The following is a 26,097-nucleotide window of genomic DNA, read 5'->3' as shown; positions in this document are numbered from 1 at the left end:
GAAAAATAAATACAAATGGCAGCCATATTCACTTTTCAGAAAGTGAAATCAGTACAATACCACACACTTTTGGGCAGTATTCTTGGTTATTCTTCTAGAGATACGACTACCCTCCCAACAATAGCACGTGTGCAAGCAACTATGTGTGAGCGTGTTATTGGTTCTTTACACTGTGCAAAGAATGCAGCGCTTGTAAATGCCATAAGGCCAGTGCTAGTTTCACACAAATATCTCAAAAAGTGTATCACCTAACTGAGGTGCCTCGTCAACAGAGCACTATAAATGTGCAGCATCAAAAACATGGTGTAAATGTGAGGAAACAAAGCGCTTATTCTGAGCACTGCCAGTCTCATCGCAGTGTTTATAATAAACGCTATGGTCTTGATATATAGACTGTCAGTCTCTAAATCAAGACCATAGCAGCTGGGCTTGATGTTACAATGTGAACATAGAACTTGATTTGTGCTTTATGTGTTATTAAATGAATAATAGGAGACTTGTGTGGTGCTTTCAGCAAGGTGCCTAGAATGAACGGGCTGTTTCACTCAACAGCTAGACTGGCAAGCTGTCGTACATTGAATTTATGAGAGCACGAATCTCTCCAGGAAGCACCCAGTCATTCAACGCAGTGACTAAGCTTTACAGTCGAGCAAGGCAGACTTTCCATGAGGCAGATGAGCTGGGACAGGTCCATAGCAGATGGCACAATGCAGCAGGCTAACAGCATTGTATTTATGCCACAGAGATTTTTTTTTTCAGCCACACGAATCAAAAGTGACGGCGACAGTGCGCACAGGAGACCTCGGGCATCTTGCCGCAGTACTAATGTTTTATTTACATAATAATTTACGGGGTTGCTCGAACAGTGATACCACTTTTTCACTGTCTGAAGTAATGTGAAAAATTCTTGTGAACACATATAAGCATACTGATGTCAAGAAGATGACGACTTTTTGACATCACTCTCCACAACGTAGAGCTGCACCTGTAATACGGAGTAAGATCGCAATGTTCAGCCTTCATGATATACAATATGCACTTTGAAATGAATAGAATGCATGTTAGCATTGTAATACTGTCTGGCATTTGAGCAATAATGATTAACAAGAATTACTAAAACAACAGCTTGTGGAAATTACTGTTCAAAGCTATTTTGTATTTAGACACTTTCTTTTACGTTGCTCAGCCCATGAAATGCTTCTGTTATATGATGTCTCTATGGATAGAAACAAGGCATAAAAGAGCAGTGCGTGCTCTTTTTTGCTCCTCCCTTTTTCACGATCTGTTTTTTGCGCCTAAGTTGTCCTTACACAGCAAGTCAAGCACCAACTGTCTAAAAAAAAAAAGTACTTTTGAATGGAAACAACTTACGCTTTATTTTCGTATTTATACAGCAAATCATATAAACACACAAACGAGAAATGAAGAGATGCAAGACCAAGGAGCTAGCACAATTATTAAACTGCACTAAATGCCTCATTCTTCGACAATCAGTATCTTTCTATAGTTGCACACAACCTCACACACATAGCAATGCCTTGGTAAATCGGCTAACATGTCTACTGCTGCCTCAGCTGGCAAATATACACCAAAAGTGATGCCCTTTCGTTATCACATCTTCGCATATATTACTTGCACAAAAGATATAAAAGACTTTGGGATGAAGTTGGGATGGAGATTGTATGTGACTTTTGATTAGCAAGGTGGTTTCATGGCAACGCAAAGCAGCTGACTTCACATAAATACACAGATCGAAAGCTTCTTTCCAATGCTAATACAGTCCGAACCCGCTTATAACAATATCGGTTTTAACACAGAAAAGCTGTCACACCCTCAACTTCATAAACATTTTCTATGGTGAGATAACCTGATTACAGCAATGCCCGCATGCCACCTTATCAGTTATAACAATAAATTCTGGCTATTGGGCGTCCATGCTGAAAGGTAATCGAACACACAAAATTCATGAATGAAAAAAATTAAAATAAAATAAAGATGCTGAACTTCCGCCCGCAACCGCAACGTCTACAGCATGCTCATACAATATGACACATTTCACAGCCTTCCTGGTACTGTCAGGCATAAGTCCCCTTTTGAATTTATGACATGCTTCGCGCATAGCGTTACGGCATGGCGGCACAGCTGACCTTCGAAATCCGCTTTGGTGGGGGAGCGGCTTCTACTAAAGAGGCCCTGAAACACTTTTTTGAGTAGCCATGGATTTAATTCACTGGAAAAACGTATTACCCCACAAATTGAACGCCGCAAAAATTTTAAGAATCCGTCCAGTACGAGCGGAGTTACAAAGATTTGTCACACGCTGCAATCACATTCTCTCTTGTATCGTCCCGACGAAGCGCTGGAAGCTGAGCAGGAAGGGATGGGAGGAGCAAACAAGAAAAGTCACTCACGTCTCGTGACTTTGAGCCCTTTTTTCTTTTCTTCGAATACGCGGCTTTTTCAGTGCGATCACGGGCGCATGCGTGTACAAGTGACAGCCTCTTGCGGCGACCTTTGTAACAACCGAGCGCGTCATGTTCAAATCAGCCAATGACTAATAAATGAGCTTATTTTCCGTGTTTTGTCGAGAGAAGAGGAAGCTATTTTTAGCTGACTGATAATTTATTGTGAATTCCAGCCCACGTGCTGCGCTATAATATCTGGCTCGCGTGTTGTCGGGAGCCTCTACTACTGTTCGGCAGCATTTTCTGACCATGCTCAAAAAGTGTTGCAGGGTTCCCTTTAAAGAGACCCTGCAACACTTTTCAACGTAACTGTCAAATAGCCTCGCCAAAAAGGTTTACTGCTAACAACCCGACTGCCAGAAAAAGTCTTGGAATCTGCCAAGTACGAACGGAGTTATAGAAATTTGTCGCACGCTTCAAGCATATCTTTTTATATCAGCAAGCTACCTAAAGCTACGTAGGAAAGGGCATGACAAGGGGGCAAGATGATGCGTTCCTTCATCAACCTGCGTCATAATCTTGTACGCTAATCTTTTTTTCTTTTAGCAAGTGGCTTGCTTTCAGGGTGATTGCACACATGATGGCATCCTGCGGCAGCAATGGTAATTATTCAGCTTATGATGCTCAAACCAGCCAATGGCTCGGGACGTTGTATATGTGACAACAACTGTAGAAAGAAGAGGCACGACTTCTAGCCGGCTCTGAGAATTGATTGTGAATTATAGGCCTTGCACTGTGTTATAATGTTTGGCTCGCATGTTCTGTGGAGCTTTGACTACCGATCGGCAGCGTTCCCTGACCATGCTGGAAAAGTGTTAATGCAGTGTTTAATGCAGTGTCGAACACCAGATTTGAGTAAATAGTTAAAAAAGAGTTTAACCAGCTCAAACTTCAGACTTTCTCATACTTGACTCTATGGGGCTTGTAGTGCCGTGAAAAAGCCAGAATGTTCAAGCACGTTTGAAAAATCTGCACCTTTGTCATCCTTGACACCGATAGCTGTTGGCATAACCTGTCCAATATTATAGTTTTCTCACAACAGCCTGCCGGTTGCCTATTTTGCTTATTTTTGTGTAAGCTGTTCATTGCAATTATTGGTAATAACATGGAATTTTTGTGGCACTTAAGAACTGTTGTAAGTGGGTTCACCTGTAGTACATGGTTGCCAACACCTGTGGTCACGAGTTACAGTGTGGTGTCGTGATGAGAAAAAGTGGAAATCATGAGGGCTCGCTTTTCTTTGTCAAACACAATATCAATGAATAGTAACAGACAACACTGCCAGGGAAAGTATAGACATTGTTATTAGTAGTAAATGTAAGACATTGTTATTAGTAGTAAATGTAATGTACATGTGAAGAAAGAAAAGTGGACGAAAAGATAATTTGCCATAGCAGGGACTGAAGCCTCGACCTTCGAATAACGCATCCGATGCTCTACCGATTGAGCTACCTCGGCGGCTATTCCCCTGTCCGCTTTGTGGGGTATTTACGTGCATTTAAACGTGGGAGCGTCAGTGAGCGTGGGAAAGTGCCAGACTTTTTTATCGTTCTCAGCATTTTTGTGAAAATGAAAGAAGCGTGTTCAATTATGCACTCCTACTGTTATATACCAATGTTGTGTGGCACTGAACCACCTCATATGATGCGCTGTGCAACATGCATGCATTTTAACCCTGATGCTATAAAGCAGCTGCAATCCTAGCAATCTAGCTGAATAGTAATCCATTTTTATGTAAATGCTAGTGGGATTGTGACTAGGATGGAGAGTCCTTGATCTTGAAGTCTTAAAGTACGAGCCACGCTACTGGAAGCATATAGGTTCACACTAGTTCACTAGGGGAAACTCGGCACTTGTGTCAATGGGAGCTGCAACACATGACACTCTAGGCAGCATGGGAATGGTGGCTAGCACAGTACATAGATTTGCCTCAGCTTCATTCTTTTGGATCTGTGCGACTTGGTGTGGCCTGCAGCTGCTTTGTCGCAAGGCGAAGGTTGGTGAAAGCACAGCAGTGCCGTTTCACCACTTTTAGCCATTTAGGCTCACCAATTCGAAGCAGCTCACAAGGTTCACAATAAGCCATTTTTTTATTGCAAGTCAAAGGCAGAACACAACAACAAACAAAGCCACAAGCACAAAGAATAGGCAAATCCGTGTACTCCATCATTTACATAATGGCTGGAACGATCACAGTGCCAAAGTTCCCTCAAGTAGATATTGTAAAGAACTCTGACTGTAAAGCTTAACACATGCACCACTAGATTCAGTTGGTGCTTATTATCAGCATTTCTTACCTTTCCGACGGTCGTGTTAGCACACTTGAGAGGCACTATGCTTCCCCCAGGTATGTCAATGTCCTTGTCATCTGCCTCTATCCAGGGAAATGACTGTAGTTGCATAATGGAGCACTCTATTAGTTACGTCTGACAAATCGCCGGGCCAACGTTTCGTATCATAACATTTTGTTATCTTTTTTACCTGCATTCTACAGACATTGACCTGTGGCATAATAAAATGTTCTGTTAGAACGTTTTTCACATTTCTTAAAACTGCTGCTCATATAAACTTCCGAGAATGTTTCCTGTTGTTTTATAATGATAAGCATACCATAACCATGGTTGTTATTGATACACCCAAAGAATACCTGGCACTAAAACATTGTTTTACGATGTTTGTAGTGAAAACACACAGGCAAACACACATCAAACTGTTTTCTCTACAGGATGCTTCTTTTTTAAATATCTGAGCTAGAACCACCTACAATAAAATAAAAAAAACTAGTTCACTGAATGCTGTTTACTGGCCTTTTGTCAACAACAACACAAATTTCAATACGCAAACCTTGAGCTGCAGATTTATTCTTTAGTGCTGGCAGGAATCACACGCAGCCAAATGTAGGAAAGCGGATGGAAAATTATACCTTGTTATTAATTGTAATGTGGACATAACAAGGCAAAAGGAAATTGCAAGTGAACAAAACAACTCACTGCTACTGCATGAGAGGCATTTGACAAGCTTGTGCTCATGTGAATAGATGAGTAAAATTACATAACCAGTTTTTTTTTCCCAGAAAACAACAGTGATGCAGTGGAGCTGGTGGATAGCTAAGGTCAAATGGAAATGATAAGCTGTAAACAGCACGCAGACAAACAAGGCTTACTGTTAGTTACACTGGACAGTGCTCATATACCACATTTTTCGATAGTCACCCTCATTCATTAGCATGCTACTTACACGTACCATATCTGCTTCCTTTATAATGTAAACAACCTTTTTTGTTTATGCAATGCCATAAGGATGTCATGCAGATTTTTTAGTGTGCCAGTGAAAGTTGTTTTTTTTTTTCATTTTTTGCATTGCACGTGCATTGTAATGTGGCCATTGCAGATGGAAATCAAACCCACTACCTAGAGCTCAGTAACCGAGTGTTGCAGCCATCAAGCTGCCGCAGAGTGCATTTGCAATATATCCAACGAAGTGAATCCAACAAATCAATTATTACATTGTAACAACTGCTTTTTATGTTCAAAGTTCCCAGCCTAGTGAAAACCTTATTTCATGCACTGCACTAACAGCTGAGGGAGGTATAATACACTAGTGCATTAAAAAAGAAAATAGAAACAAAACATGCCTGGTCATCGGGATCGTCGCTCAAGGAAAGCCTCATGGCTGTGCTTTCTGCAACGTGTAGCTGGATGCTAAAGGAACACCCTGTGGGAGAGAACAAAACAGGCACTCGTGTGCTTTGTACAATGTCACTTGCTTTTCTCTTCATATCTACCATAAAAGTGCTAACTGAACGAGTCGGGACGCACTTTAACAGAAAATAATCGCTGCCATGCCAAAATGGACAGAGAAGCAAGGCTCAACAACTGCTGCCATTTCAATGCAATGCTTTCTTCCATTTTTTCCCCACACAAGGCACAATTTACAAGTTTGGCCAACGATAATCAGCCACCATCAGATTAGCGTAACAAAAGGTAAATGCCTCAAAAAATACAAACCAATTGAGCTATCCAATACATCAGCGAGCGGCAGATCTAGGCAGGTCTTCTGAAGAGACACAATTTTCTTTTAAAATCAGTCCATGGTGATTCCTGCGAAATTTTTCTATTCTTTATTCTATGACCGACAACGATATAACGATAAAACGGTGATATAAGGTTGATCTATATAAGGATGGCATAAAAATATCAAGAAGGGTCATGAATTATGTCATAAATTTTCTGGACGTAACATGACTCAGTGCAAAGCGCTTGTCCTGTGTCCTTCCTAGGTCTTCGAACTTATTGGTGCTTGTTTCATCATGAACTTATACTAACATGCCCAACTGACAGTCATCCCAAATGAATTATGGGATGCATTGTCTACAACAATGATAATAAGTGTTGAGGCTTTACGTCCCAAAACCACGATATCATTATGAGGGGCACCATAGTGGAGAGTTCGAGAAATTTTCTTCATTTGGTTGTTTTTTTTTTTTGATGGACACCTGAATCTAAGTACGTGGATCTTGGGCATTTCCCCTCCATGAAAATGTAGTCTCCGCAGCCAGAATTCGATCTTGAGACCTCTGGCCGTTATCTATGATAAGCAAGCAACTCAACATACACCTTTGCCATGCGGTGAGTGTAATAGTAAAGCCAGGCAAGAATTGAAGAATATCCTTTCACAGGGAATTACAGGGCCGACACCAACTCTGTTCAAGTCTCAGTCCATTCCGGAACTATGGCACAAAATACACTAGAATTGTACACAAGTGTGCACTCCTGCAGAGAACATCATAGCATTCCACTGCTGATTCCGAGGATCACTGTATCAAGCGAGTGCTAGCCAGTGGTAGGTATTAAAGGAATATCCTTTGGAGACTGCTTGAATTACAAAACTAAAACAATTACACTACCATTTCGAGATCGAAAACTTACAATGTAGTGACTACAATGGCACTGTAGCTGCAACAGGTTCTCATAAGGATGCCACAACAGCAGTTTTCGTTGTACGATCAGTGGCTATACGAATACTTCACTTGCTGACTCACAATCGCTGCCCTCCTTATGACCTATTTCATTTCTGCATTCACCGACCAAAATAGCAAACAAGAATGGCAATCCATTGCTTGCCCCTAAACCCTCTTCATGCATTCTCATGCGATTCTGTTTAACAAAAGTGGTAATTCGGGCTAGTTGATTGTTTATAATGGCCGCAACAGAGCATACGCAACTTATGAACATGAAGTGCATTGGTTTGATGAATGAGGGCTACACGGTGCAGCATAATTCAATGTTTCACAATGCAAGGAATAAAGACGATATTGAAAGTTCCGAGTGTGTATATGTCATCCTCGCCCCTTGCGCCGTAAAACATCGAATCATGCCAATTTTATTATCATGACATGCTGGAAGTATGCCCTGTGACGTATGTAGCACTGTCCCATTTGCTAAAAACTACATTTAAGTCCTAGAGCTCATTTATTTAAGATGTGTTCAGAACACTACAGGTGGTAAAGGGGCCCTTTAGCTTTTCAAACACCATGACTGAATACATTTGTACCAGCTGTAACATCAGCAAGAGTGTATCTGCCGATGTACACTCTTGGCCCCTTCTGAGATATTTCTTAAATGGGACAGTATGCAGCTCTAAACTAGTTGGTTAAATGAAATTTTTAACAAGTATTGTTTCTTATACAACGTGCAGTGTGACTAAGTTTACTTGATTGTCTGTGTTGGTCATGTCTCTAACTTTCCAGCTCGACTGCAAGATAAAAAATTATGCCCAGGTGTTCTTTGGACGGTAGAGAAGTTAAAGAACTTTTTATGAGCTTATTCAGAGGACTGCGATGTTGAGATTACAAGGTATATCGAAGCAACAATGACGCCAATGAAGAGGCCATGTTCGCTGATAATGGGGATTGAAGTCATTCATTAGCAGTATAACTATTAATACGTACACTGAAGGTGCCTTGAATTTTTAGCAGGACATCACACATCTGAACTTAAAGCACACATATGTGTTCCTTACGCTGCAAATTAAAGCAACTCCGCTTCACGGACACTTATAAAACAGAAGAGCTGATGGCTTTCCTTCCACCGGGCAATCGCATTGCTATGCTTTGCAAGTCTTGCAGATGCGTTGCATCACTTCTCTTTATTAAACACTCTCTGTTAAGCTTTGAAGCGGTAGTATGGCCGCCACCTTTTATAACCATAGAGCATGACGCGACAGTGGTGTTGCTACAATAATGCACGTGCCATTCGTTGGGCTGACTGTTGCCTTGTTCTTTTTCAATGAAAGTTTTGCATAGTGAAATTTACCAAATTGCTGAGGTGCATATGCATTTATGATGATGATAGTTTCATGATAGCCCGCAGAGGTTTCTTTGGCGCATACCTGTTTGTTGAGCAAACTGTTGCCTTCATTTTCAGTGCACCAGTGGTATTTACCCAATGTTTGTGGCACATACTCATTTATGATGCCCACCTGTGTTACTTAGATCACTGACACGAAAGCCACGACTAAGAACAGCTTTACTGTGAAAATTGAAATTTGTCGTACTTCACGATGTTCCGCACCAAAGGCACATGGCGGCCGTAGCAACTTGGTGCAATGAGGCATAGAGACACCACAGGTGGATGGTGTTGCATGGCCGTTCTTTATTGCTGAAGCGATTTGTCTGGTTAGTTCTAATAACGAACGAGACCCTAGTCTATTAAATAATTGCAGGGTTTACAGCACTTTACAACCTTCTTAGAGGGACAAGCAGCACCTAGCCACACGAATCTCGGGGCACCAACAGGTCTGCGATGCCCTTACATGTCTGGGGCTGCACGCACACTACACTTCAGTAAGCGGCATGCCTTCATCCCTGTTTGAAAAGATTGGGTAACTCGTGGAACTCATTTTGTGATTGAGATAGGGGCCAGCAACAGTTTTTCAACGAGAAATTCCCAGTAAGTGCTAGTAATACCTTGTGTTGATTATGTGTCTGCCCTTTGTACACATCGTTCATTGCTACTATCGGTTAAATGATATGGTGATGTCTTCATACCGATAGATGGGGCAGCCTTTAGGTTGCACAGGTCTATTGGAAAGATGACCGAACTTGATCACTTAGAAGTCACAAACAAAAAGTGAACAAGGCCTGTCACTCATCTTTGCATTTTTTTGGTGTGTGTGACTAAAGTCACTGCAGTCAGTATGTGAAATAGACTAACCCAACAGTCACTCCTTTCTCCTCAGACTTCTCTTACACACAGAGTTATATGAAGTTGAACGAGAAATGGTGCTGCGATCAATGTTTTGAACAGTCTCCTTGTCAAAATATTAGCTTTAGCGACAATCCTTATCTGATTAATCTCATGGTTTCAACCTCTGTCAGCCCTTTATCTTGCGTCTTGCTTAACTTGCGTCTTGTGACACAGAAGGTATACATAGCTGGTACTGATGACCAGGAAGGTCTCCTACCTTGAGGATTGTCTTGCAAGACGGAGTCGCATGAAGTCACCTTGAGACAAATGGCTCGTGCTGCCGCTTCCACGTCCAGCAAGTACGAGTCTTCCCTGCAGAGGACACAGCCATAGGTATGTGAATGAGGAAAAAGTGTTCAGCAACAGTATGGCATGCTTGTTTGTACCAAATAACCGTTTTGAGAGGAACACTATGAAAATACAGTACATCGTAAATTTAAAGGGTCCTGCAACACATTTTGAGCGTGGTCAGAAAACGCTGCCGATTGGTAGTAGAGGCTCCCGACAACAGGCGAGCCAAAGATTATAGCGCACATCGCGGCCTGGAATTCACAATAAATTATGAAATCAGCAAAAATTGGGTTCTCTTTTTTCGACAAATGACGGAATACGCTCAGAAATCACTCGTAGAAAGCCCATCTATCAGCCATTGGCTGATTTGAACATGGCACGCTCAGTCGTTACAGAAAACGCCGTGGGAGGCTGTGACTTGTCTACGCGTGCGTGCGTGAGCACACTGAAGAAGCCGTGCTTTCGAAGAAAAAAGAAAGAAAAAGTTCTCAATGTCACGAGGGGCCGGTGACATATTTTCTGTGCCTCTGCTATCTCTCCCTGCTTAGCTTCCAGCGCTTTCATCAGGACGAGAGAATGCAATTGCAGCATGCGACAAATCTTTGTCACTCCCCTCGCGCTGGACGGATTCTTAAATATTTTTGCGGCGTTGAGTTCGTGAGGCAATAAGCTTGTCCAGTGAATTCATTCCATGGTTACTTGAAAAAGTGTTTCAGGGCCCCTTTAAAAAAATATTTAGGTACCACTCGAAGCACTACTACAAAGTCTTCAAAAGATATAAAAAAAAGTATATTAGTGACAAGGTCCAAGCAAAGGCAGACTTAAAAATTCACAAACAAACAAGAAAACAGGTGATGTACGCGTTATGTCACTAATGCGCAACATTTTCACTGACTTTCCTACTCACTGATCTAAATGTACACCAAAACTGCCCACTGAATGAGTTTTTTTTTTCACACACTATTCAAAACATTCAAAGGTAAACAATTATTACGCCAAACAGACACTTTCTATATGTGAAACATGAGAGGTGTAACAAATTTAATGTATACTAAAACCGCTTTCAGCTTCTGTGTAGGCCATGTTCCTTTGAGTTTCTCAGCTAAAAAACAAAAAAAAATATGATTGAAAGGAACACCTTCGAGATGCGAAACTTTCGAAGTTTTACATGCGAAGTTTTACACTCTTTACACCTGCTAGAACATATATTCTAACAAAAAGTAGAGAAATAAAACAAAAGCAATGGCTATTCTAGCAGGCACAGCAACCCACAATACAGGACAACGCTCCACTGAGCAGTGGTCCAGGTTAACGTCCATCAACTTTGTGTGCTCACAGAGTACAAGCTTAAGCACTTTTGTATGAGAGGTGTGGGTGGCTGTTTTCAGCTTGGCATTGGAAAATTTATCGATGATGCCCCACAGCAAATGCTCTGTTGGAAATAACCAACCGACAGCATAGCTACGGACAGCAATAACTTTAACTATTATAATGTCTGCAGCGCAACTAAGGCACTACTTATGAATTTTAATTGCCCCATGTGTTCCTGAAGTCATGATACATCGCTTGTCCTGTCGACTTGCTTAATGGTGGTGCAATACCGAACGTATTGAATGTCAGAAACCATGCTTTCTTAATGTGGCTGTAGTTGAGAAAAAATCCAGAAGGCTTATGTGAATTGAGGTGTCACTTAAACACTACATTGTAGTGATAAGTTATCAATCACACAACAAAGAGAGGCAGGTTGTGTGGCATTCTTTCTCTAAACTATTGCTCTAAACTATTAAGGGCATTATCTAACTGTAATGGTGAGTGAGTGATATAACTTGATTAGGACCACACACAATAGATGCGAGTCAACTCAGCGTCACCTGGCTGCTGTAGATATTGAAAAATATTTTATAAACATGGCATCCCAAGAAAAAATGAAAACTAGAACCTTTGATAACCAGAGGTCATGTTCAGTATTTGTAACATTATGAAACTACTTTAAAGAGATCAGCAACCAATTTTTATGGTACCGATTTTTCTTAGCGCAACGGAAGGCTAATTGGCCAGAGTGTCCGATCAAAGAATGGTAACATGTAAAACGGCGTGATACATCTAAAATAGAAAATACTCTATATGGAGCGACTGAAGTTGCACGTGCCCAACACATTCTGAAAACAGTGAGAAGAGAGCACAAGGTCGGATCTGTGCACTGCGTATGCATGCGTCATAGCACCGCTTAACAGCATGCAACTGCTTTCACCTTATAAGCAACGTATGAATGAGCGAGCATGAAAACATACTGACTTCCTAAACTCTCATTCTCGCGCTCATGAAAGCATGAAACTAGGTATGGCAAAGTGATTGAACAATTCTACATTCAAGCTTGAAGGTTCTGCTGCTAGGCTGTGAAACGTATTAGATTTTTTTGTGACCTTTAAAAGCATGACGGTAGGCTAGTTGGTATGACATAATGGTAGATATAGTGCGAGAAGAGAACGACGACAAAAGGTTGTCACGCTATATCTACCGTCATGTCATACCAACTAGCCCAAACCGCCACACTTTAAAAGCAGTTTTGAAATGTATGTCCCACTCATATTGTGAAAGGAATGCTTATATCTGTCACTATAACTCAGTCATCACTTCAACAAGGATCTAATGACACGTCCCGGCCAGTTGTCACTTCGTTAAGCTTCTGTGTGGCACGTAGCATCTAGTGCAACACAGCATTTGATGTGACTGTTAGCCCGTGCCTCGGGTTAATCAGTCAGTTCGAATGGAAGAGGATGCCTCTACTGCAGACATGACTTCGAGGCTGTAGACATTTGTGAAATAGCACTAGCAGCGGAGGTTAGCATGACACGATGAAATATACCACTCACTCTTCTTTTTGCCGCCTGGAGATATTCGATCGAGTCGAGCACCCTTCAACTGGGACGGTGACCTCAAAAACAAATTGTTCGAGGGGCCTGTGGTTAGCGTCCGTAACGTGTACAACCATCTTGCGTAGCTCGTTTCGTTGGAGCAACTTGTGCATTGTCATCACACAGCTGTCAATGTAGTCCACAATCTGGGGATGTGAAGCCAGCTGTAAAAGAATGGTGCAATGCATTATGTAAATCACATACACTCTTCAGCAATAAATAAAAAAAATCACTGGTACTTAGTGAGAGCTCGAAATTGGGGCAGCGTGCACTCGCTACACAAAGTTGTTTACGCAGCACCGAGCACATGCTGCTCTTACCCTTGGAATACGGCACGAACAACGTTTATCGACGTTCAATACTCACATGTACAGCGATGTTGTACTTCCACGATTTCTGGAACATCTCTTCCGGATACAGCTTCCTCGAGTACAGGATGTTGTGGATGGCAACTTCCAAAAGCTCCGCGACGATGTCGGCCGAAGCTGCGAACGCAAAGTTTTTTATAACAGTTATTTCCAGCCATTTCGGTACATTACACTCGATTCACTCCAAGCTCAAACTTCGCCCCGACGTCGCAGATAAAAAACGCGCACACGGGCACCGTGAGCGCACGTAATGCGACGCCCAAAAGCTGCCGCTCCCGAGCCAATGTTATTTAATAGGGGCGCATTTCACTCAAGGTTAGAGGCGCTGCGCGCCCAAGGTTGTGCTCGAGATAACCGTAATTGCCACACGTCCATAACGCCGTGGGGTGTGGATGCAGGCGTGAGCCATGAAAAACCCGGATGGCAGTGCCCATGAATGGACCAAGTAAGTGTTGCCGCAACAGCAAAACACTGACGCGGTTTCGCGATCTACAAGTGCGCTGTAGAGTTTAGACTTGTTTCTTTACTTAGTTTCTCGAGGTATAATTGTGTTGCGGTGCATAACCAAGCGCACACGTAGCCGGATCGCACGTACAGAACAGCGCTCGTTCGACTGCACTACAAACCTTGCTGCTCAGTCATTTCGGATGGCTGTATCCCGCCACAGGGTCCGGTTTATTAGACCTCAGCGCGCGTGAGAGTGCAGGTGTTTTCGAAGTGCCTAGCGCAGCTGGCCCAGTAGCACGTCGAAGAACTGCTTCTCGAAACCAAGCGTAGCGTCTTGTGTGCGCAGCGGTTCGTTGTTACGACCGGATTTGCATTGCGTTCGCGACTTCGTTTTTCACCAAACAAACTCTTTGAGCATCGGAAAGCGGAACCAATTTCTCAAAAATTGACGGAAGCGGAGACGCCGCCGCCGGAGAAGCCCAGAAAAAAATGGCACATTTCGGCGTGCGATGAGACGCGCTTCCTGATTGGCCACTTGCCGTCCCATTCATCCAATGAAACTGGCGCTTTCGGAGCTGGCCCTGCTTCCAGTTGACATGCGTACTGGCAGTGTTGTTTCGCGATGATTTTTGTGTTTGGGGGTCTCGTGAGCGAAGCTTTATTTGTTTTATTCTACTCTCATAGTGCCTTTTTATCTACGTGTGTGCGCGTTTTTTGTAAAAGTATGATAGCCGGCCAAGCTACAAGACGCCGATAAAGCCTTTGAAGTGCCTGATGGCCTTAGCTTGCTCTTAAAAATGTAAGTACTACTACCCCGCTCAAGTCACAAGGGCGGATTTTGACATCTCGCACGCAGTCTCCCCGAAAGGGCATTGTTTAATCACTGTATCGTACTCGTGTAAGTTGCCGTCACCTACACTGATTGCCTCTTTTAAAAGTATCGTTTTAAGCGCTTAGGGTTAGTTCCGAGGAGTGTGTTTCCACAGGCCGATCCTCGGAAGCATCATTGTGTGTGGCGTGGAGAATCTCTCGCGCAAGGCGACTCGCTCGCTTGCTCCCTCGAGCGCTTTCACGCGTTAGTTAGTTCTCTCGCCTCGGCTGGTGCAATCGCTCGCTGGTCTGCTTGTCCACTGCACTCTGTCGACAATTTATTTGCAACAGCCGCCGATAAAGTGTTTTGTCCGCCGCAAGAGGACGATTCGAATAAAATATCCTAGGACGCTGACATTACGGCACACAATCAATACATCCCCTGTTGACGAGTGGCCGCCGGTTCCATAACCATTTGCCTGCCGTGTCCCGCTTGACTTTATTTGTGCCTGTCGTCGGCATTCTCTACGCCGCGTCATGGGCGCGGTGTAAGCGTCCATTGCGTCTCGCTTTGTCTGTTTTTCTCCGTCTACTGTTTTCTCGGCGTTACGCTGAGGTCCGCCGTCAGCGGGGATGTGTGGGTCGCTTATCTCCGGGAGATACGCGAGGCCCAGCTTTATACGATGGTCGAGAAGCCCCGCTGCTTTGCGTGGCTTTCCGCGAAACCGAGTCAAAGCAAAGACGAGGTGTCGAAAACTCAACAAGAGGAAGCAAGCGCGTAATCCAAGCTCTCTTGAAATTAGGTTCTTTTTTTTTTTTTCTCGCCTTCCGGCCTCTTTCTTTCTTTTTGCCCAGTCTCTGCCGCGGCTACTGTTAAACAGGCGTCTAGCACGGAAATCGATATATCGAGCAGCTCGCCGGGCCGCGCTTTTACGGAACGTGTAGTGGTGGTTGTTCCACGGACTAGCCCGAAGAAGGAAAGAAAAAAACAAGAAAAGTGACGATCACAGCTCGCGACGACGCCAATTACGCCGATTAAAATTCCGCCGCCGCCGCGTGATATCGTCGTTGCGTCCTTTTCCAAGCCGCGTGGCTTCGCAGGCGTCGCTTTGAAGAATGAGCCTTCAACACTCTGCCCGTGACGTCCTGCGTGCTCTATTTCTGCCTTTGATTTTTTTTAAAAGGGGGATGGAGACGTTCCTGTGATGAAAGCTTTTGTTTTTGTCTCCCCCTCTCCCGTTATTTCAACACTTTCCTCGTTTGTTGTAGTTTCGTGTAGTCTCCGGAGAAGCGAGCGCTCTTGCGAAACGAAGGAGTTCATAACGCTTCCGCGAATGAAAAAAAAGGAAGAAGTTTGACAGCTCGTGATGTGTAGGGAAGTTCCCCGTTCCCGCTCATGACCATAGAAGAGACGTGGAGCTCTGTTACGCGTAGGCACCTTTCGAGCAACAGAAGCCGCGTGAAAAAGGCTTCGTTTCCGAATCCGCGAGCGCGCATTCCAAGAAGTGCATAATCTTGAGTCAAAGCTTAGTTCCGTTTGACTGAGCTCGCACGGTTTTTGCTCGCGGGATTATAGTGATTCAACCGTTCTTTGCCACTTTCGACCCAACGGAATGCAAGTGTCATTACTCTTGTCCTGTGTTGCATCCTTGATAATTGCATCAGGAATAAATAACAATGCACCATCTGCAGTGTTGCTTTTTATAGAAAGGCATTCAAAAAGCGGTGCGCATTACTACGTTCCCTGCAGCTGCATTAGATAAGAGCATGTTCGATCACGTCCAGAAAGCTCATTAAAACCACATCCTGTGATTCTTTTGGACGGTTCTCTTTTGTTTGCAGATTCAATTGTCTCCTTGCAGTTCCTATGCGTAACAGCATTATAACGTCAGTCCTGTTGCTTTGTCGAAACGGTTCTTGTAGCATATTATTGGTCGAATAAATAGTAACACAGGTGAATACTTAAAGTTCTCTTCCGGTTACTCTACCAGACAACGTCATAAACACACTGTCGTTCCTTTCCAGCCCAATAATAATACTTTCAAGTATTCCTTTTTTCCGCGCACTGCCAAAGAATGGAATGAGCTTGACAGCAAAATTATTGAAACAGACAGTATCGAGGCATTTGAAAAATTTATATCTGACTAGTGTTTTTTTTTTTTCTTCGTGAAACATTTTTTATGTTGTTTGAAGTGCTTTGTTCTGTGTTGACTGCAGTATTGTACTGTTGATTTTGTTGTACTATGTACACCCACTCTGCTATGGCCCCAAGTTGGGGCTAGCAGTATTGCTAAATAAATAAAATAAATAAATATTCAAGCCTGTTCTGCTCATAATTACGTGGCACATTCTTCAAGAGGCCCTAAGTGTTTTGGGCATTGCCAGCTCCAATGTGACAGATTTAATTGAGTTTAATTAGGAGTTAAATGGCACACTTGCTATGTCGACCTTGCGTTGGCCCATAAAGCGATTCTTTATATCCATTATGTCCTGCTGATGTCATTGATCATCTGCCTATTTTTGTTACTTTAGTCGTAAATATTTCAAGAAATAGCATCGAATCAACTTGTGATCCTTGTGAAATGTTGAGTTATTAAAAAAAATGTAATGTCAGAAAATAACAGCTAGCATAAGAAGGATCAGTTGAGCACCTATGCTTTTTTTCAACCTGGAAGAAAGAAATGGGTAAATGTTGCTTTTAAAAGCTGAGAGCAATAATGACCACATGTCAGCGGGAAGGAAGCAGAGTTTTGGCACTAGCACAATCATGTGGAACAACTTAACTCCTAGGTGATTGTGCATACCTTGTGTCAGTGGGTCTGGGGGTTATCTCTTATCTGCTACCATAATGTAGACATTTTTTTTGTTGCAAAATTTTGCAGCATGAAGGGGAAAAATTGGGTCAAGATAGAGACGTTTGTCGCATATTTGATGTGACAGATTTCCATATCTTTCACCCTGTTTACTCTTGGCAATATGCACCTTTGTAACTAGGGAATACCAATTACTGTCTTTCACCCCAAGGTTTTCTTCACTGACCTAGACTTCCTATGCTAACCTGTTTCCTTTAAATTCATGTTTTTTTTTTTGTAGCCAAAGAGTTTGGCAAATTGGTTTTCGCATATTAACGGAGGGGGCAGCATTTCACGTGTCGCGGTGGTCTATTGGTTATGGTGTTTGACAGCTGACTTGAAGGTTTTAGGATCAAATCTCTGCCTGCATTCTAAAATGATTGAGTCTGTGTACTTACATTTAGCTGCATGGTAAGGAACCCCAGTTAGTCGAAATTTCGAGAGCCTTTCACTACGGCATTTCTCATAATTATAACTTGGTTCTGGGACGTTAAAGCCTAACAGTTGCGACACAAGGACAAAGAAACGTAGCTTTTATGTTGCACTCTTCATTTTTGCCCTCATGCTGCTCGAAGTCATCACATTCTGCTGTATTTTGGTTGTTCAAAGCACCACAGGGTGTTGTTGCTTTTTGCAGCTTCTTTCCAGTAAGTGTGTCATTAAAAGCGGCAGTGCTAGTTCGAATGCAATCAGGGTTAAACACATTGTCGTCGCAGTGTATTTTCAAAAGTTCATGAAGTTGAGCATGCAATGTAGTGAACCCAAGTGGCTGAAGTAAGAGAAACAACAATAAGAGAAGTCCCCTTCAGTAGTTGGGTGCATTTAGTGTCTATTATGTGTAGTAGTGTGCTATAAGTAGCACCACAGGCCAAGTTGAAGATACTTCAGAACATTTGTTGAGTTCTCTGACACCTATGTAAGACACTATTTTTTCTGAAAGTAGTCATAATTTTTATCATATTTGCATAATCTTTAGCCATATTTGTAATGTAGATGTCCAGTGATTCTTGGTACAGGTACACTAACGTGAAATTCTGAATCTGCTTCAGGCTTATCAGTTGTTTGATAACTATACCAGTATTAATTATGCCATGCCAGGTTTAGTATTATTACAGGTTTAGTATTATGCAGGTTGAAGTTTCACTTTTGAATTTTCTAACATAACCACAGCACTTGACTCTGTGAAGTAATAAATTTGTCTGTTTTCCTATTGTGTCCACATTTATTGAATGTTGCCTTCTAAAACTTTTAATTTTATCTCTCTGATGGCCCTAGAGTGCAATATAATTAATTTTCACTGGTAAAGAATTATGCAGGCCCTAGTAGATGCCATAAAAAATATGATGATGTGGTAAGTTGGGGTGGGAACTTCAGGGTGCAGTTGCCAATTGCACCTTAGTTTTGTATGTTTTACGACTTGCCAAGCACTCTTTCTATGTTAGAGGGACTCTTTTGGTAGTGTGAAAGGGTAATTTACCAATATAAGTGAAACCATCTCTCTTTACTGCTCCTTTAATACTGTATCCTGGAGCCATGCCTCTCATAATCTTGGAGACATGCTTCTGATTTTTTGTTATGGTTGGTTACAACGAAACTTCTGCCATCCGTGCAGTTTGTCCTTGGAGGCCGTGCCATGAGTTTCCGGAAGCGGCCCCGCCCGGGCAGCGTCTCTTAAGCCTTGCCGGGGCAGCAATGTCTGCCAAGGCCCCGTACTACTACAGTGAACTGGGGCCCGACAAGAGCCCCTTGGGGGCGCCGCCACCTCCTGATGAGCCGGCTGGGCTCAATGGCGGCACCCCACCTCCGGGATCTTCAGCTTCTGAGTCGGTAGCTGCGGACACGTCGCCCATCGGTGACCAGGGCGGCGGCTTCTTCAACCCACTGCTCTCGATCGAGCCCGATGTTTCGGTGCCGGACACGCCACCGAAGCATGGCACTGGGGGCAGTAACAATAATAAAAAGAAAAAGAAAGGCAAGAAGAAGGGAGGATCTCCCAGCAAGTCGAACGGCATCTACGGCACGACCACAGCTTATGCCCGCCAGCTGCTTTTTGGCTCAGGCAAATCCAACAACGGGGCTGACAAGAAGAACCGTCGGGGCTCGGAGCCCAACATCTACGAGGAGATAACCGACGCCGAGGAACAGTACACCGCCGCGCGGAGTGAACAGTGTCTGCGGGCGGGCGGGGCTCCGACGATTCCACGACGTCCCCGCCCGCCGCCTTACGATGGTGCGCCGCAACACGTGCGCGAGGAGGTGACGCGGGTGCATCGCACGCATGCGCACATACTCGAGAACCTCAACCTCGATGTGGAGACCATGCTGATGCCGGACGCTGTGCCACCTACTGAGGTGCGGGGTGGGGGCGAACAGCAGCAGCGAGGCAGCAGTGGGGACTATGGAACGTTGGGGAACAAGCTGGGGAGGCCGGTCGTTGACGCACACCATCACCACGCGCACACCACGTGGAGGCGCGTGATGAACGAGTACGTGGAGCACCGATCGGCTCCCGGAGAGCTGCAGGGTGGCACACTGCCGGCAAGGGCATCCAAGCTGCACCGCATCCCTTACGCTAGTCACAAAAGTGAGTTGTGGTCCCCTCATCTCTTTAAATAATTAACCACTAAGCGAGTTGATAAGGATTGGTGCTGCAAGTGCTCAAAGGAAGCAGACAAACACGTCCACGAGTCAGAGACTGCATGGGCTGTCAACACTGTTTTCTACTTGCCTCAGCTAACTTGAGTCAGATGAGGTGTTACATTTACGGTTACCAGTGCCCTTTCCCATACTGTGATTAAGATGTGTAATGTACTATTTGGCTTATATACAGACCACCAATTTCTTATGCTGACATCATACAATCCACGTTGTCTGCTCAGTGAGAGGTTGAGCGGGTTGGACATCATGTGAAAGTTACCTGTAGATTTAGGCTGTGTAGTAGGAAGTAACTGTTGATGGAACCTAGTGCGAATTTGCATTGTAACTTGAACCCTGTCTTGGCACCTCACATCTGTAGCCATATAATCTCTGTACTTACCCACAGCACTGCTTTAGAATAAACTGTAGGTCATTTTTTGACTTCTGCAAATCATATAGGTTAGCCTTGGTGTAGTTATTCAGTAGTACTAATTACTAAGGCATTGAAGAACCAAGACTTGCCTAAGCTCTAACTATAGAATATTTGCATGATGGTAGTTGGAGTGTTGGTTATAATTCAGTTTGCACTGGGTATTACCTGTCAAGTTAATCATTTTCACAGCACATCTTATAACATGACCGTGTTACACAAGGACACAAAACTTACCAGCCCGTCTTTACTTCCTTGGCTGTATACCTTTTACCATTCCTTCATGAAAGCTTTTTAACTCAGTTCTCATCTCACACTTTTGCTTCTGACTTTCCTTGAAATCATGCAGGCATACAATGCAATATGCATGCCTCGCTCTTGCTTTGATTCTTTCCTTTTCTCTTTGGTGGTTGTGGTGGTGGTGGTATCTAGGTAGCTAAGAAGCTGTGTCAGTGTATGATGTGTTCTTGATTTTTCAGAATCGTGCTATTAGCTGTGTTTAAAGAAAGCAGCGGTGTGTTGTACTAGCATTTACTTGCATAATAACCTTTGATGTGGGTTCCAGTTTATCTTCTCATACAGCCTGATGTAGTAATTTTTATTTTTTTAAAAGTAGACAGCAGTAGTGTGACATCAAATTGGCTGTTAAAAAAAAATGAGGTGCTAAATTGTTTTCTTAATTTAATAGCTCCTTTATTTTTCATCAAGCATAGCATGAGGGAGGCAGGGAGAAAAAGCTAGTGTTTTGACAATCACTCGGCCAGTTAGATTGGTTGTTTGTTTTATGTGAAAATACAGTATTCAGCAGCAAAAAGTTATCTGTGGCCTGAACTTAGGCCCTGTAACATTTTTCAAGTAATTCATTTCAGGAGTTTATTTGTTTCTTGAATTGTCCTCTGCAGAAATTTTGAAATCAGTCAAGTACGAGTGGAAATAGATTTATCACACACTGGGATTGCTTTCTCACTTCTCTCTCCCAATGGGTGCTCTGGAAGCTAAGCTGGGAGAGATGGCTCAAGGGAAAAAAGTTACGTCGCACACACGTCATGACTCTGAACACTATTTCTTTAAACACGCGGTTTACTTGTGGGGTGATTGCAGCGCATGCGCAGCCACGTGGTGGCCGCTGCAACTACGTAGCTTAAGATGCTCAAATAAGCCAACGGCCAGGAGTTTAGGCATATGGCATCATTAGCCGAGAGAAGAGTCATCATTTATAACTGGCTTTAAGAAATGAAGTGTGGGATTGGGCTAGTTGGTAATCCATTATTAAACTTCTCAGCACGAAATTTCAGACAATGAACACAAAAGACAAGGATGAGCGCAGTGTTTGTTGTCTGAAATTTGGCGCTGAGAAGTTTAAGAAATGATCTTAAGTTCCAGACTGTGTGCTATGCTATAATGTTTGGCTCACATGCTCTAGGGGCGCTAATTACTGGTTAGCAGCATCTTTTGACCATACTCAGAAGGTGTTGCAGGGCCCCTTTAAGCCTTGTATAATAGCAAATACCTGCCGTCTTTGAGACCTGAAGTTTGCTTCAGCCAGGTGGTAGCCAGAATTTCTTCTTGGTGTTGAAGGGGGTGCTGGGGATGGGTTGAAAGGGTGCTATGACGGGAGTTTGTAATATGTGCATAGAACAGGCTAGCAGGCTACCTTAGTTATAATTGGTATCAATTGTTTCAGTGCTACACAAGGTAGAACTGATGCACACAGCATTTTCATGTGTACATTGTTGCTGTCAGATTTGTGTTTCGCTGGAACAATGGATACTTGGCAAATGTACAATTCGTGTGGGGTAACTAATCCTTCCCGTACCGAGTTTTTCGGCCCAGGACGATGCATTGCAAAAGCTAGTGGTCGATTAAACGAAAGGTCAGAAAATGTGATATATTTGTTTTAAAAAGAATTGGCTGTGCAGTAAGTTAGTGTTTTGACATAAAAACCACCGTGTGAAGTGCAACTAGACAGCACACCCAGGAAGGAACAGATGAGCAGTACGCCTGTGCTCGTCTGCTCTTGGCTGTGTGTCCTGTCTAGTTGCGTTACTCACGATAGTTTCTATGTTGTATATATGATGTCTCAGACTTTCTTGATAAATTTGTATAACATGACCCAATGTTAGAATAGTGCGAAATCTCAATTTGTCTTGAAGTGAATATTCTTTTGAACAAAAAAAATTACAAGTGTCGCCGAGTATAACAGTCATTTTGCAAAGAAGGCACTTTTGTAAGTTCGCAACCATGCTAACAACAACAGAACCTAAATATTAAAAATATCTGACTTTGTAGCACAAATAAAACTAAAGGAGAAGTCGCTCGCGTGATCTTCTCGAATTTTGAACAATTTATATATTTGAAAAATTCTCTAAAAGCACTGAATTTCTTAAACGTGTTCAATATTGTGACACAATGGTTGCTTCAGTGAACGTGTTACCTTGTTCATATTTAAAGCACAGGTAGGCCTTTATGTGAGTTTTAAAACATCTACATTTGTGTTTGTCTGTCAGCTTTTAAAGTAATGAATTTTGTTGCTCGAAACATTTTATAGACAAAACTATTGGTCAAAATTAAAATAGTTTATAATAATATAAACAAAAAATTCATCTAAATTTTGGTCAGAAATATTCAGGTTGACCTCGGAAGACTACAGAATGATATTCTAGAAAAACATTTTGTACTATTTTAATCAGTACAATATTACAAATTTTCGAACACTGTGTTTTTAAAGCATTGTTGCTACTTCGTTAAAGACATCTCTATATACAAGAAAATACAAAAACTAGATTTTTTTCTCTTGGGCTTGCAAAATAACAGTAATGAAGCATTTTCGGTGAGTGGGAAGTGTTCTGCAAAGAAAACGACCTTATGAATGAGATATATTTGAGTAGTTTGCGGCTTTTCTTCAGTGTTTGATCAGTGTTTGATATCCCTCCGTCCTAAGCCAGCCCCTTTAATCGTAGCCGCCTTTTCTTTTACCTGCTTGGTTGGAAGGTAACTTATATATTGGATGCTAATGAATGCATTCTTTTGATGTCTCCTATGTAGTGCTGTGCTGAAATTGAAAGGTTCATATAAAAGGCAAGGTCTCTTCATGAAAGGAAACGAGCCTCCAGATAGGGGTCGCAAAGAGGTTTATTTGTTGGCCATATCTATATTTTCCAAGCATGTGTGATTACCACATTTTTAAAGGTGTCATTTATCATTTACGTTTAGCGTGGTGGCAATAGTTCTTGACAAGTCACAATCTGTTATAGTCGCGTCTGGCTTGACAAACATGCTGTGAATGGATGCCTTGCGCATCCAGGGTACATTTCCACTACTTTCATTTGTATCTCCAAAATCACTTGGATCCTGTAAGCATTTCATAGATCAGCTGAATGCTCTTTGGCTTGCCTGGTCATTGTGCAACCACTTCAGTTGCTCACTGTATTGAACCGCAGTGCGTTACACCAGTTCAAGCAATGCAGGCTACTCGATTTACTTTTAAGGCGTGGAACGGAACATGGGGCCCACTTGATCCGATCCGCTACACTATTCGTACGTTGCGTATCCAGAGAGTGGGTTGCACGGAGACTGGCGCGGTAAAATGTATCATGTAACATATGCAGTGTACTTCCCAGCGCTGTCTGCTGCAGAGTGGCAAGGCATGCGTTGTGGTAGTACTCGGTTTGTATTGTGATGCTTGCTAGTCGGCACTGTTGCTGCTTCCAGTTTCATTATTTAAAACAATGTCGGAAGGTAAGTCTTGTCTGCATTGTTTTTCGTGAAGCTTAATTGGTTTTATATTAGCTCATTTATGAAAAAAAAAAGGAGGAAAATGGAGGGGGGAGTTGAAATAATGATGATGATGATGTTAGATTTTAGTGGCGCAAGGGCAACTCAGGTCAAAGAGCGCCAGGGGAGTTGAAATAGGGCTTGCTTCTCATCTGTGAGTACTGCATTGGTATCATAAATGCCTAAATACATTTTATTCGCAAAACGCAACGTTGTTTTCTTTGCAGAACACTATGCACTCACCGAAATGCGTCGTTATTGTTATTATGCAAGTCTCATAAAAGAGAAAAAGTGTGTTATTGTAACAAGAGATGTATTTCAGGCAGTAGCGACAATGCTCTGAAAATGAAAACAAAAAGTTTGAAAATTTGTTATTTTTGTTGTAGTAAAAATGAAGCAACATGTTTTTTCCAAAATAACATCCTGGAGTCTTCTAAGATCGACCCAAATAATTTTGACCAGAATTGAGATTGGGGTCTTTTTATCACAGATTTTTTAATCAACCTAGTTTTATTAATTAGATTTCTCATGTATTTAAATTCATTACTCTAAAGGTCAGTAGGCAAATACAAATGCATATGGTTATGTATATGGTTTTAAATGTATATGGTTTTTGCTGCATCATTTGTTCAAGCAAAGGAGAACTCGGCAAAATGAATCGTGTAGCTTCATTGTGTGGATGTGCTCAGCCCTTTTTTTATAATGGGCAGCAGTGACTACTGCATTGTGAGGCCTTCACTGACCACACAGTTTCTCAAAGTAAACTTTAGGGAGAACTGGTGCTGTGGCAATGTATGCATGGGAATGGTTGTGTTGTTTTCATGCATGAATAGTCCAAAAATCTCGGACTCGTGTGGAGAGAAGCATTGTTAACCTTATGCTGAAGCAGCGCATCACGAGTTATATATTTCTTAGAATCACACAGAAATGTGTTTTATTTAGTTCTTTTAACTTTCTTCATGCATAGTTTTCTTATGCTAAAAATGTAGTGGATGGCCATTAAAGTTGGCAGACCTACAACGAGGCCAGCATTCGCTGAGTGACAGCTTGTCACCTCTTTCTTGTTTTGCCACTTTCTTGTTTTTGTGACAACAAGCAGACTTTCACTGGTGAATGTGGTAGGCATGAATGAGATTAACTTATTAGGGTATTGTTTTAAGGAAGCCTTAATTGGGTAGCCATATACCTGTTTCAGGCAAAGTCTTGCACAACGCAAGCCTCGTAGTCTTTCCGATGACGGCATAACAGCCCTGAGGAAACTCGCATAGACAGTGCTGCTAGATTTTCCTACACATATTCTTGAGAGAAACTGTGTGTTCACATACCGTAGTGTTGTTTTCCTGTGTGGATTACCATGAGAACTGCCCCTCAAGTTATGCTGCTGGTGTGGACACAACCAAAAAGGTCCGGCAGTTACGCCAGGAAAATCATAAGAAACATAATTGTTGTCCTTAACTATAGTGCATTAGTTATGGCAATAAAATCAATTAAGTATACAAAACTTCACCCTTTCCGGTAGTGGGATCCGAGCCCACAACTTGCGAATTGTGTCCAATGCTTGGGTTACTACGGCGAGCTTTTTCCCGTCCACTTTGTTGGGTATTTGCGAGTGTAATTTCTGGGAGGGGCTAGCCAGGGTTGTAGCTCAATTGATATTAGCATCGGACATTTGATTCATAGGTTGTGTGTTCAGATCCCACCGACGCATAGGGTGATTTTTGTCCACTTTAATTCATCTCAATTTACATCACAATTACTACACTGTAGCCAGAGACAACAATTAATGTCTGCTAACCGACCATGGCAGTCTAATGGTTCTAGTACTTCACCAATGACTGAAGGTAGCTGCATCGAATCCTGG

General features: G+C 42.6%; 2 protein-coding genes across 4 annotated transcripts in view; one reads left to right on the top strand and one right to left on the bottom strand.

The window, feature by feature from the left end:
* Positions 1–811: 811 nt before the first annotated feature.
* PolZ2 (DNA polymerase zeta subunit 2) lies at positions 812–14,272 on the bottom strand. The gene is made up of 7 exons (XM_037424581.2): positions 13,913–14,272; positions 13,285–13,403; positions 12,877–13,082; positions 9,930–10,024; positions 6,100–6,179; positions 4,763–4,855; positions 812–985 (listed from the first exon to the last, which is right to left on the bottom strand). The coding sequence occupies exons 1-7, from the start codon at positions 13,926–13,928 to the stop codon at positions 935–937; spliced, it is 660 nt and encodes a 219-aa protein (XP_037280478.1). The 5' UTR covers positions 13,929–14,272; the 3' UTR covers positions 812–934.
* The window catches only part of LOC119173803 (uncharacterized), a 92,297-nt gene continuing 79,841 nt past the window's right edge, over positions 13,642–26,097 (top strand). For 2 of the 3 annotated variants that reach the window (XM_075889763.1, XM_075889761.1), the window contains exons 1-2: positions 13,642–13,731; positions 19,008–19,979. In XM_075889763.1, coding sequence (XP_075745878.1) covers positions 13,707–13,731; positions 19,008–19,979 — 997 coding nt within the window. In that variant the 5' untranslated portion in view covers positions 13,642–13,706. Of the gene's footprint in view, positions 13,732–14,393; positions 14,533–19,007; positions 19,980–26,097 lie in introns of those variants that run through there. The other variant, XM_075889762.1, reaches the window with a different exon arrangement.

This window comes from Rhipicephalus microplus, chromosome 3, assembly GCF_043290135.1.
Source record: "Rhipicephalus microplus isolate Deutch F79 chromosome 3, USDA_Rmic, whole genome shotgun sequence".
Lineage (NCBI taxonomy): Eukaryota > Metazoa > Arthropoda > Arachnida > Ixodida > Ixodidae > Rhipicephalus > Rhipicephalus microplus.
The sequence above is the reverse complement of the archived record's forward strand: the minus strand, read 5'-3'. Positions and strand labels throughout refer to the sequence as shown.